Genomic DNA, 16,955 nt, shown 5'->3' on the forward strand with positions numbered 1-16,955 from the left:
GTTAGATATTACTGCACTGTTGGAGCTAGAAACACAAGCATTTTGCAACACCAGCAATAACATCTGTTAAACACGTGTATGTGACAAATAAAAATGTATTTTATTTAAAAAATGAGAATAAAGCGGCAATAGTACAGTTTGTCCATTTTGAGAGGCTGTAGCCAAAATAATCAAGATAGCTCAATAAATCTGTTGTTCATTTTGACATTTTTGTCTTAGAGATCTTAGTTGTGCAATTTTACATCTAACTAAGATATTTGGTAAAGTATTTTTAAATAAAACATTTGCATGGAAACAAGTCGTCTCTCAGTTGAATTACAGACTTTATTGAAGAATCCCCACTGTTGACCAATCACCGATGAAGGGGCTTCGGCTCCGAACTCTGGCTTGCATCTGGAGTAATGTGTACCCTCTGGCTTGCCTCTAGAGTAATGTGTACCCTCTGGCTTGCCTCTAGAGTAATGTGTACCCTCTGGCTTGCCTCTAGAGTAATGTGTACCCTTTGGCTTGCCTCTAGAGTAATGTGTACCCTTTGGCTTGCCTCTCGAGTAATGTGTACCCTTTGGCTGTCATCTAGAGTAATGTGTACCCTCTGGCTAGCCTCTAGAGTAATGTGTACCCTTTGGCTGTCATCTAGAGTAATGTGTACCCTTTGGCTTGCCTCTAGAGTAATGTGTACCCTTTGGCTTGCCTCTAGAGTAATGTGTACCCTTTGGCTGTCATCTAGAGTAATGTGTACCCTTTGGCTGTCATCTAGAGTAATGTGTACCCTTTGGCTGTCATCTAGAGTAATGTGTGCCCTTCGGCTTGCCTCTAGAGTAATGTGTACCCTTTGGCTTGCCTCTAGAGTAATGTGTACCCTCTGGCTTGCCTCTAGAGTAATGTGTACCCTCTGGCTGTCATCTAGAGTAATGTGTACCCTCTGGCTTGCCTCTAGAGTAATGTGTGCCCTCTGGCTTGCCTCTAGAGTAATGTATTCCCTCTGGCTTGCCTCTAGAGTAATGTGTACCCTCTGGCTTGCCTCTAGAGTAATGTGTACCCTCTGGCTTGCCTCTAGAGTAATGTGTACCCTTTGGCTGTCATCTAGAGTAATGTGGGCCCGAACAGCTGGAAAACTCACACCAAAATCCAAAACGAAACAAAATGTCTTCATAATATATGCACGAACTCTACAGGCTGGGTAGCATGTGGACTCCTTAACCCTTTTAGCAAAATTAAAATAATTAAAATAATGAATCTCTAATCTAGCTAACGTTAGCCACAACAAATTGTAATTCGTAACATATGAAATGGATGATGGACACCCCACAAATCAATACATACCATCCTAAATGTAATGCGTCTCGGATTTGACATAAAGAATAATAGGAAAAATGTTCCGAGTCCCTGAGAGGCATGTGGAGATGTGAAGAGGACCAGCCTGTGTCTCGGTAGAGGGATAGGCGAAGCACACTGTCATGTGGAGATGTGAAGAGGACCAGCCTGTGCCTCGGTAGAGGGATAGGCGAAGCACACTGTCATTGAAATACAGACAAGCCGTGAAACAGTCTATCCTTATAGCTTATACACCAGTAAACCTCAGCATTGACGAGTGACTTTAGGACTTCCGTCTCATTACACAAACAAGACCTGCTTCTTTTAAAACTTAACAGCCGCTGTTAAGCCACCCAGCTACTTCCTAACGTCTACGATTTCAGCCGGAAAAAAACACAAAATATAAATCCCGTTTTTATTTAAAACTTACCATGGAGTCAACATCTAACAACTACGAGAGGAACTGTGTTCTGTGTTGTCAGGAGCTGGATATTTTTGCTCTGGGAAAATGCGACCACCCGGTGTGCTACCGCTGCTCCACCAAAATGAGGGTGTTGTGCGACCAGAAGTACTGCGCCGTCTGCCGGGAGGAGCTCGACAAGGTACGGCCTGCCGGACTACTCTACACCGGGGATGCGCTGTGACAGTACAGGCCGTGTTAGCATGGGCAGCTTGTTAGACAGCTACTTGTTTATATATTATCTCTCACTGACTCGCTAACTAGCTAAGTTAGTCATCGTTTTTTTGTACAAATTTAGTTAGATAGATAGTTATTCGTGAAAGTTAAGACATATTTTGTAGTTTTTGTAAGTGGTAATAGGCCGGCACTAGCTAAATTAGCTAGCTAGCTAACGTAATGACTAACGTTAGCTTTGAGTGTGTTTATCACCAATACATCCAATGAGGTTAGTTATAAAACAAATCTTTGGTGTTATTGTCACCAGGTAACTAGTTTTTCTATTTATGTAGGTAACTAATAAGTATGTAACAGTTTGCTATAAGGCCATGTAAGGTTATATATGAGAGAGAGAGAGCTGTCAGGTTTCATGATGGGTGGTGGTTATGTAATGGTTTTTAATTTACTACCCTCCTCCTCCTCCATGGACCGGGCCCACAGATGATCCATTATATTGACCCGGTTTCCCGATGGCATTTTGGTTTGAGTGTTTTTTAATAACTATCCTATCCATCTTTCCTATTCCTGATGTTAACATGTGTTTCCCAAAACACCGCAGAGAGAGAGACAGACAGACAGACAGACAGACAGACAGAGACAGACAGAGACAGACAGACAGACAGACAGAGACAGACAGACAGACAGACAGACAGACAGACAGAGAGACAGACAGACAGACAGAGAGACAGACAGACAGACAGACAGAGAGAGAGACAGACAGAGAGAGACAGACAGACACAGACAGACACAGACAGACAGACACAGACAGACAGACACAGACAGACACAGACAGACACAGACAGACACAGACAGACACAGACAGACACAGACAGACAGACAGACAGACAGACACAGACAGACAGACAGACAGACAGACACAGACAGACAGACAGACAGACAGACAGAGAGAGAGACAGACAGACAGACAGACAGACAGACAGACAGACAGACAGACAGACAGACAGAGAGCGAGATCTGATTAGATCGGAAGAAAAAGGGATCACTGCTTTTGGATCAGTTTTCTCCATTGAAATATGACCTTTAAAATTATAATTATTTCACAATGCTGACGACGGATCAGCTCCTAGAGAGAGACATTAGGTCTTACCACCTGCCTACGGCTGCAAATATCGATGTGGTTTATTCTAATGATTATTCAATTATTAAAATGCACTAAATCACAGATCTGGCACTTCATTGCTCGGGTGTTAGGCTACACATTGATATATTTTTAACAAATTACAGACAGTTGTGAAAAGTACAAGTAGAAAAATAGAAGTTGGTTGATTGAACATGAAATGTATTTCAATAAGCTTGAAATGGGCCTATAGCCTAATGTTTTACATTTTAACGCATTCATCTCATTTGTTTTCATTTGAAATAGATTCACATCAAAGACATTGAAAACTTTGTATTCGTTGTCAACTTTGTTCTGAAGTTATCGGTGTTCACAGAGAGACTGATAAAGCCTTGTGATTCTACGTTTATCTCTGTTAGCAAGTCGGTCATTTCCTAGTTTCTGAAGTTATCGGTGTTCACAGAGAGACTGATAAAGCCTTGTGATTCTACGTTTATCTCTGTTAGCAAGTCGGTCATTTCCTAGTTTCTGAAGTTATCGGTTCACAGAGAGACTGATAAAGCCTTGTGATTCTACGTTTATCTCTGTTAGCAAGTCATTTCCTAGTTTCTGAAGTTATCGGTTCACAGAGAGACTGATAAAGCCTTGTGATTCTACGTTTATCTCTGTTAGCAAGTCATTTCCTAGTTTCTGAAGTTATCGGTTCACAGAGAGACTGATAAAGCCTTGTGATTCTACGTTTATCTCTGTTAGCAAGTCATTTCCTAGTTTCTGAAGTTATCGGTTCACAGAGAGACTGATAAAGCCTTGTGATTCTACGTTTGTCTCTGTTAGCAAGTCATTTCCTAGTTTCTGAAGTTATCGGTGTTCACAGAGAGACTGATAAAGCCTTGTGATTCTACGTTTATCTCTAGCAAGTCATTTCCTAGTTTCTGAAGTTATCGGTTCACAGAGAGACTAATAAAGCCTTGTGATTCTACGTTTATCTCTGTTAGCAAGTCGGTCATTTCCTAGTTTCTGAAGTTATCGGCGTTCACAGAGAGACTGATAAAGCCTTGTGATTCTACGTTTATCTCTGTTAGCAAGTCGGCATTTCCTAGTTTCTGAAGTTATCGGTGTTCACAGAGAGACTGATAAAGCCTTGTGATTCTACGTTTATCTCTGTTAGCAAGTCATTTCCTAGTTTCCTAGTTCTGACTAGCACGTGAACGCGGCATGAGGCAGGTGGTCATGCCCCGTTTACATCGTGATGTACACTACATGATCCAAAAGTTTCCACTTCACAATAACAGCGCTTACAGTTGACCGGGGAAGCTCTGGCAGGGTATGACGGTGCCACGTTGAAAGTCACTGAGCGCTTCAGTAAGGCCGATGTTTGTCTATGGAGATCGCATGGCTGTGTGCTCGATTTTTATACACCTGTCAGCATCACGTGTGACTGAAATAGCCGAATCCACTAATTTGAAAGGGTGTCCACATACTGCTGTGTAAATACAGTGTATCTCTATTTAACTACGCTGCACATCTTCATGCAAAGCTCCTTCCGCTACGGGACGGCGAGGTTACCGTGGTTCCCTTACTGGACGGCGGGGGTTGCCGTGGTTCCCTTACTGGACGGCGGGGTTGCCGTGGTTCCCTTACTGGACGGCGGGGTTGCCGTGGTTACCTTACTGGACGGCGGGGTTGCCGTGGTTACCTTACTGGACGGCGGGGTTGCCGTGGTTACCTTACTGGACGGCGGGGTTGCCGTGGTTACCTTACTAGACGGCGGGGTTGTCGTGGTTACCTTACTGGACGGCGGGGGTTGCCATGTGCGCGGTTATCCTGAAATTTAGCTACTTTTGAAATCAATGTGAAAATGTATTGATGTTTCCAACGGGAACAAAGTAGTCATAGTGGGCAGAAGAAGCAAGGAGGAAGGAGGCAGAGCAAAGCACGAGCTGGCAAGATCCTATTCGCTCATTTTAGCGTGTATTTGCATATTTCCATTAGGGAACGCCTACTCTGAAGTGCGGGTGTGAAAAACTAAATTCGCCTTTCCACTTTTTGGAAACATTGGAAAATGGTAAAGTCAACTAAACTTAGTCTGTTCAAAACTGATTTTAGTTTTGGGAACAGAAAACTGTATTGAGATCAAATGTTTAAATCGACGAGAACATTTGCAGAATGTTGGGCCAAAATCCATCTCGTTCCATCTTCTCCCGCTGGACTTCCTCTCGTCACCATATTTGGTAGTGAGTGGACACGCCCACCGGATGCTTCACGTTTATACATCTGGTGAAATATCTGGCTCATTGTTCTATCTGTGGTCAGGCAGTGAGGCCAGCTGTTGCTGAGTGAGAGGTGGGGAAGGGGAGGGCCGTAGGTGGGTGTCAGAGTTTCAAAACCTGTCTGGGTGACTTCCTGTCCATCTTCGTACTGTCTTTGGGTGACTTCCTGCCCATCTTCATACTGTCTTTGGGTGACTTCCTGCCCGTCTTCATACTGTCTTTGGGTGACTTCCTGCCCATCTTCGTACTGTCTTTGGGTGACTTCCTGCCCATCTTCATACTGTCTTTGGGTGACTTCCTGCCCGTCTTCATACTGTCTTTGGGTGACTTCCTGCCCATCTTCGTACTGTCTTTGGGTGACTTCCTGCCCATCTTCATACTGTCTTTGGGTGACTTCCTGCCCATCTTCATACTGTCTTTGGGTGACTTCCTGTCCATCTTCATACTGTCTTTGGGTGACTTCCTGTCCGTCTTCATACTGTCTTTGGGTGACTTCCTGTCCATCTTCGTGCTGTCTTTGGGTGAGTGGCCCTCTCTTCCTCCTGGCCCTCTCTCCTCTCTTCCTCCTGGCCCTCTCTCCTCTCTTCCTCCTGGCCCTCTCTCCTCTTCTCTCTTCCTCCTGGCCCTCTCTCCTCTCCTCTCTTCCTCCTGGCCCTCTCTCCTCTCTTCCTCCTGGCCCTCTCTCCTCTCCTCTCTTCCTCCTGGCCCTCTCTCCTCTCCTCTCTTCCTCCTGGCCCTCTCTCCTCTCTTCCTCCTGGCCCTCTCTCCTCTCTTCCTCCTGGCCCTCTCTCCTCTCTTCCTCCTGGCCCTCTCTCCTCTCTTCCTCCTGGCCCTCTCTCCTCTCTTCCTCCTGGCCCTCTCTCCTCTCCTGGCCCTCTCACCTCTCCTCTCTTCCTCCTGGCCCTCTCTCCTCTCTTCCTCCTGGCCCTCTCTCCTCTCTTCCTCCTGGCCCTCCCGTTAACAGTGTGTTTGTGTCTAGGTGCTGTTTGTGCAGAAGTTGGTGGCCTTCTCCTCTCTGCCCCTCCAGACGCTGCAGGTGGAAAGGAAACATGACATCTACTTTACTGACTCCAAGATATACGCTCAGTTCAGGTACGCTGCTCTCCTCTCTCCTATCCTTCTCTCCTATCCCTCTCTCCTACTCCTATCCCTCTCTCCTACTCCTATCCCTCTCTCCTCTCTTCCTCCTCCTATCCCTCTCTCCTGGCCCTCCTCTTCTCTCCTATCCCTCTCTCCTGGCCCTCCTCTCCTACTCCTATCCCTCTCTCCTGGCCCTCTCTCCTACTTCTATCCCTCTCTCCTGGCCCTCTCTCCTACTCCTATCCCTCTCTCCTGGCCCTCTCTTCTCTCCTATCCCTCTCTCCTATCCCTCTCTCCTGGCCCTCCTCCTCTCTCCTATCCCTCTCTCATGGCCCTCCTCCTCTCTCCTATCCCTCTCTCCTGGCCCTCTCTCCTATCCCTCTCTCCTGGCCCTCCTCCTCTCTCCTATCCCTCTCTCCTGGCCCTCTCTTCTCTTCTCTCCTATCCCTCTCTCCTATCCCTCTCTCCTGGCCCTCTCTTCTCTTCTCTCCTATCCCTCTCTCCTATCCCTCTCTCCTGGCCCTCTCTTCTATCCCTCTCTCCTGGCCCTCCTCCTCTCTCCTATCCCTCTCTCCTGGCCCTCCTCCTCTCTCCTATCCCTCTCTCCTGGCCCTCTCTCCTATCCCTCTCTCCTGGCCCTCTCTTCTCTTCTCTCCTATCCCTCTCTCCTATCCCTCTCTCCTGGCCCTCTCTTCTCTTCTCTCCTGTCCTCCTCCTGGCCCTCCTCTTCTCTCCTATCCCTCTCTCCTGGCCCTCCTCTTCTCTCCTATCCCTCTCTCCTATCCCTCTCTCCTGGCCCTCTCTTCTCTCCTATCCCTCTCTCCTGGCCCTCTCTTCTCTTCTCTCCTGGCCCTCTCTTCTCTCCTATCCCTCTCTTCTCTTCTCTTCTCTCCTGTCCTCCTCCTGGCCCTCCTCTTCTCTCCTATCCCTCTCTCCTATCCCTCTCTTCTCTTCTCTTCTCTCCTGGCCCGCTCTTCTCTCCTCTCCTCTTCCTCCTGGACCTCTCCTCTTCCTCCTCTTGGCCCTCTCTATCTCCTATCAGTCTGTCTCTCTTCCTCATGTTTCTCTATGTCTCTGCCTGTAGGACACTGCTGCTGTCTAAGTGTCCTGTCTGTCCAGAGTCTAAAGTCTTCTCAAAGTTTGAGGAGTTGGAGCAGCACATGAGGAAACAACATGAACTCTTCTGTTGTAAACTCTGTACCAAACACCTGCAGGTAGGTTACCTGTCTTTACTGGTATACCTGGCTGTTATACCTGTCTGGCTGGCTGTTATACCTGTCTGCCTGTCTTTACTGTTATACCTGTCTGTCTGCCTGTTATACCTGGCTGCCTGTTATACCTGGCTGCCTGTTATACCTGGCTGCCTGTTATACCTGGCTGCCTGTTATACCTGGCTGGCTGTTATACCTGGCTGCCTGTTATACCTGTCTTTACTGGTATACCTGTCTGTCTGTCTGTTATACCTGGCTGCCTGTTATACCTGGCTGCCTGTTATACCTGTCTTTACTGTTATACCTGTCTGTCTGCCTGTTATACCTGGCTGCCTGTTATACCTGGCTGCCTGTTATACCTGGCTGCCTGTTATACCTGGCTGCCTGTTATACCTGGCTGGCTGTTATACCTGACTGTCTGTTATACCTGTCTTTACTGTATATCGATATAGAGCGGGGGAGAGATTCTATATGTCGATATAGAGCGGGGGAGAGATTCTATATGTCGATATAGAGCGGGGGAAAGATTATATATGTCGATATAGAGCGGGGGAGAGATTCTATATGTCGATATAGAGCGGGGGAGAGATTCTATATGTCGATATAGAGCGGGGGAGAGATTCTATATGTCGATATAGAGCGGGGGAGAGATTCTATGTCGATATAGAGCGGGGGAGAGATTCTATGTCGATATAGAGCGGGGGAGAGATTCTATGTCGATATAGAGCGGGGGAGAGATTCTATATGTCGATATAGAGCGGGGGAGAGATTCTATATGTCGATATAGAGCGGGAGAGAGATTCTATATGTCGATATAGAGCGGGGGAGAGATTCTATATGTCGATATAGAGCGGGGGAGAGATTCTATATGTCGATATAGAGCGGGGGAGAGATTCTATGTCGATATAGAGCGGGGGAGAGATTCTATGTCGATATAGAGCGGGGGAGAGATTCTATATGTCGATATAGAGCGGGGGAGAGATTCTATATGTCGATATAGAGCGGGAGAGAGATTCTATATGTCGATATAGAGCGGGAGAGAGATTATATATGTCGATATAGAGCGGGAGAGAGATTCTATATGTCGATATAGAGCGGGGGAGAGATTCTATATGTCGATATAGAGCGGGGGAGAGATTCTATATGTCGATATAGAGCGGGGGAGAGATTCTATATGTCGATATAGAGCGGGGGAAAGATTCTATATGTCGATATAGAGCGGGGGAGAGATTCTATATGTCGATATAGAGCGGGGGAGAGATTCTATATGTCGATATAGAGCGGGGGAAAGATTATATATGTCGATATAGAGCGGGGGAGAGATTCTATATGTCGATATAGAGCGGGGGAGAGATTCTATATGTCGATATAGAGCGGGGGAGAGATTCTATATGTCGATATAGAGCGGGGGAGAGATTCTATGTCGATAGAGCGGGGGAGAGATTCTATGTCGATATAGAGCGGGGGAGAGATTCTATGTCGATATAGAGCGGGGGAGAGATTCTATGTCGATATAGAGCGGGGGAGAGATTCTATGTCGATATAGAGCGGGGGAGAGATTCTATATGTCGATATAGAGCGGGGGAGAGATTCTATATGTCGATATAGAGCGGGAGAGAGATTCTATATGTCGATATAGAGCGGGAGAGAGATTCTATATGTCGATATAGAGCGGGGGAGAGATTCTATATGTCGATATAGAGCGGGGGAGAGATTCTATATGTCGATATAGAGCGGGGGAGAGATTCTATATGTCGATATAGAGCGGGGGAGAGATTCTATGTGTCGATTTAGAGCGGGGGAGAGATTCTATGTGTCGATTTAGAGCGGGGGAGAGATTCTATGTGTCGATTTAGAGCGGGGGAGAGATTCTATGTGTCGATTTAGAGCGGGGGAGAGATTCTATATGTCGATATAGAGCGGGTGAGAGATTCTATGTGTCGATATAGAGCGGGGCAGAGATTCTATGTGTCGATATAGAGCGGGGGAGAGATTCTATGTGTCGATATAGAGCGGGGGAGAGATTCTATATCGATATAGAGCGGGGGAGAGATTCTATATATCGATATAGAGCGGGGGAGAGATTCTATGTGTCGATATAGAGCGGGGGAGAGATTCTATGTGTCGATATAGAGCGGGGGAGAGATTCTATGTGTCGATATAGAGCGGGGGAGAGATTCTATATCGATATAGAGCGGGGGAGAGATTCTATATGTCGATATAGAGCGGGGGAGAGATTCTATGTCGATATAGAGCGGGGGAGAGATTCTATATCGATATAGAGCGGGAGAGAGATTCTATATGTCGATATAGAGCGGGGGAGAGATTCTATATATCGATATAGAGCGGGGGAGAGATTCTATGTCGATATAGAGCGGGGGAGAGATTCTATATGTCGATATAGAGCGGGGGAGAGATTCTATATGTCGATATAGAGCGGGGGAGAGATTCTATATATCGATATAGAGCGGGGGAGAGATTCTATATATCGATATAGAGCGGGGGAGAGATTCTATATGTCGATATAGAGCGGGGGGGAGATTCTATATATCGATATAGAGCGGGGGAGAGATTCTATATATCGATATAGAGCGGGGGAGAGATTCTATATATCGATATAGAGCGGGGGAGAGATTCTATATATCGATATAGAGCGGGGGAGAGATTCTATATCGATATAGAGCGGGGGAGAGATTCTATATATCGATATAGAGCGGGGGAGAGATTCTATATCGATATAGAGCGGGGGAGAGATTCTATATATCGATATAGAGCGGGAGAGAGATTCTATATCGATATAGAGCGGGGGAGAGATTCTATATATCGATATAGAGCGGGGGAGAGATTCTATATGTCGATATAGAGCGGGGGAGAGATTCTATATATCGATATAGAGCGGGGGAGAGATTCTATATATCGATATAGAGCGGGGGAGAGATTCTATATATCGATATAGAGCGGGGGAGAGATTCTATATGTCGATATAGAGCGGGGGAGAGATTCTATATGTCGATATAGAGCGGGAGAGAGATTCTATATGTCGATATAGAGCGGGGGGGAAACAGCCGTGCATTTGGATCATTATTAGACACTGCAGTAAATAAAACCCACCGGAAAAACAACTCCTGTCGAGGACTGGAGTCTAGGCTGGCCCCGTTACGCCGTAGCCAATCAGAGCTCCAGTTACACCCGTCCGTCTAAACCAACTATCCTGTCGAGGACTGGAGTCTACGCTGGCCCCGTTACGCCGTAGCCAATCAGAGCTCCAGTTACACCCGTCCGTCTAAAACAACTATCCTGTCGAGGACTGGAGTCTACGCTGGCCCCGTTACGCCGTAGCCAATCAGAGCTCCAGTTACACCCGTCCGTCTAAACCAACTATCCTGTCGAGGACTGGAGTCTACGCTGGCCCCGTTACGCCGTAGCCAATCAGAGCTCCAGTTACACCCGTCCGTCTAAACCAACTATCCTGTCGAGGACTGGAGTCTACGCTGGCCCCGTTACGCCGTAGCCAATCAGAGCTCCAGTTACACCCGTCCGTCTAAACCAACTATCCTGTCGAGGACTGGAGTCTAGGCTGCCCCGTTACGCCGTAGCCAATCAGAGCTCCAGTTACACCCGTCCGTCTAAACCAACTATCCTGTCGAGGACTGGAGTCTACGCTGGCCCCGTTACGCCGTAGCCAATCAGAGCTCCAGTTACACCCGTCCGTCTAAAACAACTATCCTGTCGAGGACTGGAGTCTACGCTGGCCCCGTTACGCCGTAGCCAATCAGAGCTCCAGTTACACCCGTCCGTCTAAAACAACTCCTGTCGAGGACTGGAGTCTACGCTGGCCCCGTTACGCCGTAGCCAATCAGAGCTCCAGTTACACCCGTCCGTCTAAAACAACTCCTGTCGAGGACTGGAGTCTACGCTGGCCCCGTTACGCCGTAGCCAATCAGAGCTCCAGTTACACCCGTCCGTCTAAAACAACTATCCTGTCGAGGACTGGAGTCTACGCTGGCCCCGTTACGCCGTAGCCAATCAGAGCTCCAGTTACACCCGTCCGTCTAAAACAACTATCCTGTCGAGGACTGGAGTCTAGGCTGGCCCCGTTACGCCGTAGCCAATCAGAGCTCCAGTTACACCCGTCCGTCTAAACCAACTATCCTGTCGAGGACTGGAGTCTACGCTGGCCCCGTTACGCCGTAGCCAATCAGAGCTCCAGTTACACCCGTCCGTCTAAAACAACTCCTGTCGAGGACTGGAGTCTACGCTGGCCCCGTTACGCCGTAGCCAATCAGAGCTCCAGTTACACCCGTCCGTCTAAAACAACTCCTGTCGAGGACTGGAGTCTACGCTGGCCCCGTTACGCCGTAGCCAATCAGAGCTCCAGTTACACCCGTCCGTCTAAAACAACTATCCTGTCGAGGACTGGAGTCTACGCTGGCCCCGTTACGCCGTAGCCAATCAGAGCTCCAGTTACACCCGTCCGTCTAAAACAACTATCCTGTCGAGGACTGGAGTCTACGCTGGCCCCGTTACGCCGTAGCCAATCAGAGCTCCAGTTACACCCGTCCGTCTAAACCAACTATCCTGTCGAGGACTGGAGTCTACGCTGGCCCCGTTACGCCGTAGCCAATCAGAGCTCCAGTTACACCCGTCCGTCTAAAACAACTATCCTGTCGAGGACTGGAGTCTAGGCTGGCCCCGTTACGCCGTAGCCAATCAGAGCTCCAGTTACACCCGTCCGTCTAAACCAACTATCCTGTCGAGGACTGGAGTCTACGCTGGCCCGTTACGCTGTAGCCAATCAGAGCTCCAGTTACACCCGTCCGTCGAAACCAACTATCCTGTCGAGGACTGGAGTCTAGGCTGGCCCGTTACGCTGTAGCCAATCAGAGCTCCAGTTACACCCGTCCGTCGAAACCAACTATCCTGTCGAGGACTGGAGTCTACGCTGGCCCCGTTACGCCGTAGCCAATCAGAGTCCATCTAACGTGTATGTAACCCGTTTCCCACCAGATCTTCTCCCATGAGAGGAAGTGGTATAACAGGAAGGACCTGGCGCGTCACCGTTCCCACGGCGACCCGGAGGACACGTCTCACCGCGGACACCCGCTCTGCAAGTTCTGTGACGACCGTTACCTCGACAACGACGAGCTGCTGAAACACCTCCGAAGGGACCATTACTTCTGTCACTTCTGCGACGCCGACGGAGCCCAGGAGTACTACAGGTACACACACACACACACACACACACAACCAGTCACACACAACCAGTCACACACACACCCACACAACCAGTCACACACACACACACACACACACACACACACAACCAGTCACACACAACCAGTCACACACACACCCACACAACCAGTCACACACACACACACACACACACCACACACAACCAGTCACACACACACACACACACACCACACACACACACCACACACAACCAGTCACACACACACACACACACACCACACACACACACACCACACACACAACCAGTCACACACACACACACACACACACCACACACACAACCAGTCACACACACACACACACACACCACACACAACCAGTCACACACACACACACACACACACACACACACACACACACACACACACAACCAGTCACACACACACACACACACACCACACACAACCAGTCACACACACACACACACACATACACAACCAGTCACACACACACACAGAGACACACACACAACCAGTCACACACACATACACAACCAGTCACACACACACACACAACCAGTCACACACATACACAACCAGTCACACACACATACACAACCAGTCACACACACACACACACACACACACACACACACACACACACACACACACAACCAGTCACACACACACACACACACACACACACACACAACCAGTCACACACACCCACAACCAGTCACTAGTTTGGTCACACCTACTCATTCCAGGGTTTTTCTTTATTTGTACTATGTGGTATACAGAAGATAGCCCTATCTGGTAAAAGACCAAGTCAATATTATGGCAAGAACAGCTCAAATAAGCAAAGAGAAACAACAGTCCATCATTACTTTAAGACATGAAGGTCAGTCAATCCGGAAAATGTCAAGAATTTTCAATGCAGTCGCAAAAACCATCATGAAGAAACTGGCTCTCATGAGGACCGCCACAGGAAAGGAAGACCCAGAGTTCCCTCTGCTGCAGAGGATAAGTTCATTAGAGTTACCAGCCTCATGAGGACCGCCACAGGAAAGGAAGACCCAGAGTTCCCTCTGCTGCAGAGGATAAGTTCATTAGAGTTACCAGCCTCATGAGGACCGCCACAGGAAAGACCCAGAGTTACCAGCCTCATGAGGACCGCCACAGGAAAGACCCAGAGTTACCAGCCTCATGAGGACCGCCACAGGAAAGACCCAGAGTTACCAGCCTCATGAGGACCGCCACAGGAAAGACCCAGAGTTACCAGCCTCATGAGGACCGCCACAGGAAAGACCCAGAGTTACCAGCCTCATGAGGACCGCCACAGGAAAGACCCAGTGTTACCAGCCTCATGAGGACCGCCACAGGACAGGAAGACCCAGAGTTACCAGCCTCATGAGGACCGTCACAGGAAAGACCCAGAGTTACCAGCCTCATGAGGACCGCCACAGGAAAGACCCAGAGTTACCAGCCTCATGAGGACCGCCACAGGACAGGAAGACCCAGAGTTACCTCTGCTGCAGAGGATAAGTTTATTAGTTAAATGCACCTGTTCAGAGGAGACTGTGTGAATCAGGCCTTCATGGCTGAATCGCTGCCAGGAAACCACTACTAAAGGACACCAGTAAGAAGAGACTTGCTTGGGCCAAGAAACACGAACAATGGACATTAGACCGGTGGAAATCTGTCCTTTGGTCTGATGAGTCCAAATGTGCGATTTTTGGTTCCAACCGCCGTGTCTTTGTGGTTCCCACCGTGAAGCATGGAGGAGGAGGTGTGATGGTGTGGGGATGCTTTGCTGGTGACGCTGTCTGTGATTTATTTTGAATTCAAGGCACACTTAACCAGCATTCTGCAGCGATATCCCATCTGTTTTGGGCTTAGTGGGACTATGACCCAACACACTTCCAGGCTGTGTAAGGGCTATTTGACCAAGAAGGAGAGTGATGGAGCGCTGCATCAGATGACCTGGCCTCCACAATCACCCGACATCAACCCAATTGAGATGGTTTGGGATGATTTGGACCGCAGAGTGAAGGAAAAGCAGCCAATAAGTGCTCAGCATATGTGGGAACTGTTGGAAAAGCATTCCAGGTGAAGCTGGTTGAGAGAATGCCAAGAGTGTGCAAAGGGTGTCAGCTTTGAAGCATATAAACTCTGTAAAAACAGAAACGTCCTCTCACTGTCAACTGCGTTTTATTTTCAGCAAACTTTGTGTAAATATTTGTATGAACATAAGATTCAACAACTGAGACATAAACTGAACAAGTTCCACAGACATGTGACTAACAGAAATGGAATAATGTGTCCCTAAACAAATGGGGGTCAAAATCAAAAGTAACAGTCAGTATCTGATGTGGCCACCAGCTGCATTAAGTACTGCAGTGCATCTCCTCCTCATGGACTGCACCAGATTTGACAGTTCTTGCTGTGAGATGTTACCCCACTCTTCCACCAAGACATTTCTGGGGAGAATGGCCCTCACCCTCTGAATGGCCCTCACCCTCTGAATGGCCCTCACCCTCTGAATGGCCCTCACCCTCTGAACGGCCCTCACCCTCTGAATGGCCCTCACCCTCTGAATGGCCCTCACCCTCTGAATGGCCCTCACCCTCTGAATGGCCCTCACCCTCTGAATGGCCCTCACCCTCTGAATGGCCCTCACCCTCTGAATGGCCCTAGCCCTCTGAATGGCCCTCACCCTCTGAATGGCCCTCACCCTCTGAATGTCACCCTCTGAATGGCCCTCACCCTCTGAATGGCCTCACCCTCTGAATGGCCTCACCCTCTGAATGGCCCTCACCCTCTGAATGGCCCTCACCCTCTGAATGGCCCTCACCCTCTGAATGGCCCTCACCCTCTGAATGGCCCTCACCCTCTGAATGGCCCTCACCCTCTGAATGGCCCTCACCCTCTGATCCAACAGGTCCCAGACGTGCTCAATGGGATTGAGATCCGGGCTCTTCGCTGGCCATGGCGGAACACTGACATTCCTGTCTTGCAGGAAATCACGCACAGAGCGAGCAGTATGGCTGGTGGGTATTGTCATGCTGGAGGGTCATGTCAGGATGAGCCTGCAGGAAGGGTACCACATGAGGGAGGAGGATGTCTTCCCTGTAACGCACAGCGTTGAGATTGCCTGCAATGACAACAAGCTCAGTCCGATGATGCTGTGACACACCGCCCCAGACCATGACGGACCCTCCACCTCCAAATCGATCCCGCTCCAGAGTACAGGCCTCGGTGTAACGCTCATTCCTTCAACGATAAACGCGAATCCGACCATCACCCCTGGTGAGACAAAACCGAGACTTGTCAGTGAAGAGCACTTTTTGCCAGTCCTGTCTGGTCCAGCAACGGTGGGTTTGTGCCCATAGGCGACGTTGTTGCCGGTGATGTCTGGTGACGACCTGCCTTACAACAGGCCTACAAGCCCTCAGTCCAGCCTCTCTCAGCCTATTGCAGACAGTCTGAGCACTGATGGAGGGATTGTGCGTTCCTGGTGTAACTCGGGCAGTTGTTGTTGCCATCCTGTACCTGCCCCGCAGGTGTGATGTTCGGATGTACCGATCCTGTGTAGGTGTTGTTACACGTGGTCTGCCACTGAGAGGACGATCAGCTGTCTGTCCTGTCTCCCTGTAGCGCTGTCTTAGGCATCTCACAGTACGGACAATGCAATTTATTGCCCTGGCCACATCTGCAGTCCTCATGCCTCCTTGCAGCATGCCTAAGGCACGTTCACGCAGATGATCAGGGATCCTGGGCATCTTTATTTTGGTGTTTTTCAGAGTCAGTAGAAAGGCCTCTTTAGTGTCCTAAGTTTTCATAACTGTGACCTTAATTGCCCACCGTCTGTAAGCTGTTAGTGTCTTAACAACCGTTCCACAGGTGCATGTTCATTAATTTTTTATGGTTCATTGAACAAGCATGGGGAAACAGTGTTTAAACCCTTTACAATGAAGATCTGTGAAGATATTTGGATTTTTACGAATTATCTTTGAAAGACAGGGTCCTGAAAAAGGAACGTTTCTTTTGTTGCTGAGTTTATTTTGATTTAATACTTTTTTTGGTTACTACATGATTCCATATGTGTTATTTCATAGTTTTGATGTCTTC

The 16,955-nt window shown here is 48.5% G+C and overlaps 1 protein-coding gene across 1 annotated transcript in view; it reads left to right on the forward strand.

Annotated features, from left to right (window-relative positions):
• Nucleotides 1-1,266: 1,266 nt before the first annotated feature.
• Nucleotides 1,267-16,955, forward strand: part of LOC115188868 (E3 ubiquitin-protein ligase ZNF598) — a 37,161-nt gene continuing 21,472 nt past the window's right edge. Inside the window, exons 1-4 of the mRNA XM_029747694.1 lie at nucleotides 1,267-1,916; nucleotides 6,318-6,430; nucleotides 7,503-7,632; nucleotides 12,637-12,848. Coding sequence (XP_029603554.1) covers nucleotides 1,746-1,916; nucleotides 6,318-6,430; nucleotides 7,503-7,632; nucleotides 12,637-12,848 — 626 coding nt within the window. The 5' untranslated portion in view covers nucleotides 1,267-1,745. The remainder of the gene's footprint in view (nucleotides 1,917-6,317; nucleotides 6,431-7,502; nucleotides 7,633-12,636; nucleotides 12,849-16,955) is intronic.

The sequence above is a fragment of the Salmo trutta genome, unplaced genomic scaffold (genome assembly GCF_901001165.1).
Source record: "Salmo trutta unplaced genomic scaffold, fSalTru1.1, whole genome shotgun sequence".
NCBI classification, from domain to species: domain Eukaryota; kingdom Metazoa; phylum Chordata; class Actinopteri; order Salmoniformes; family Salmonidae; genus Salmo; species Salmo trutta.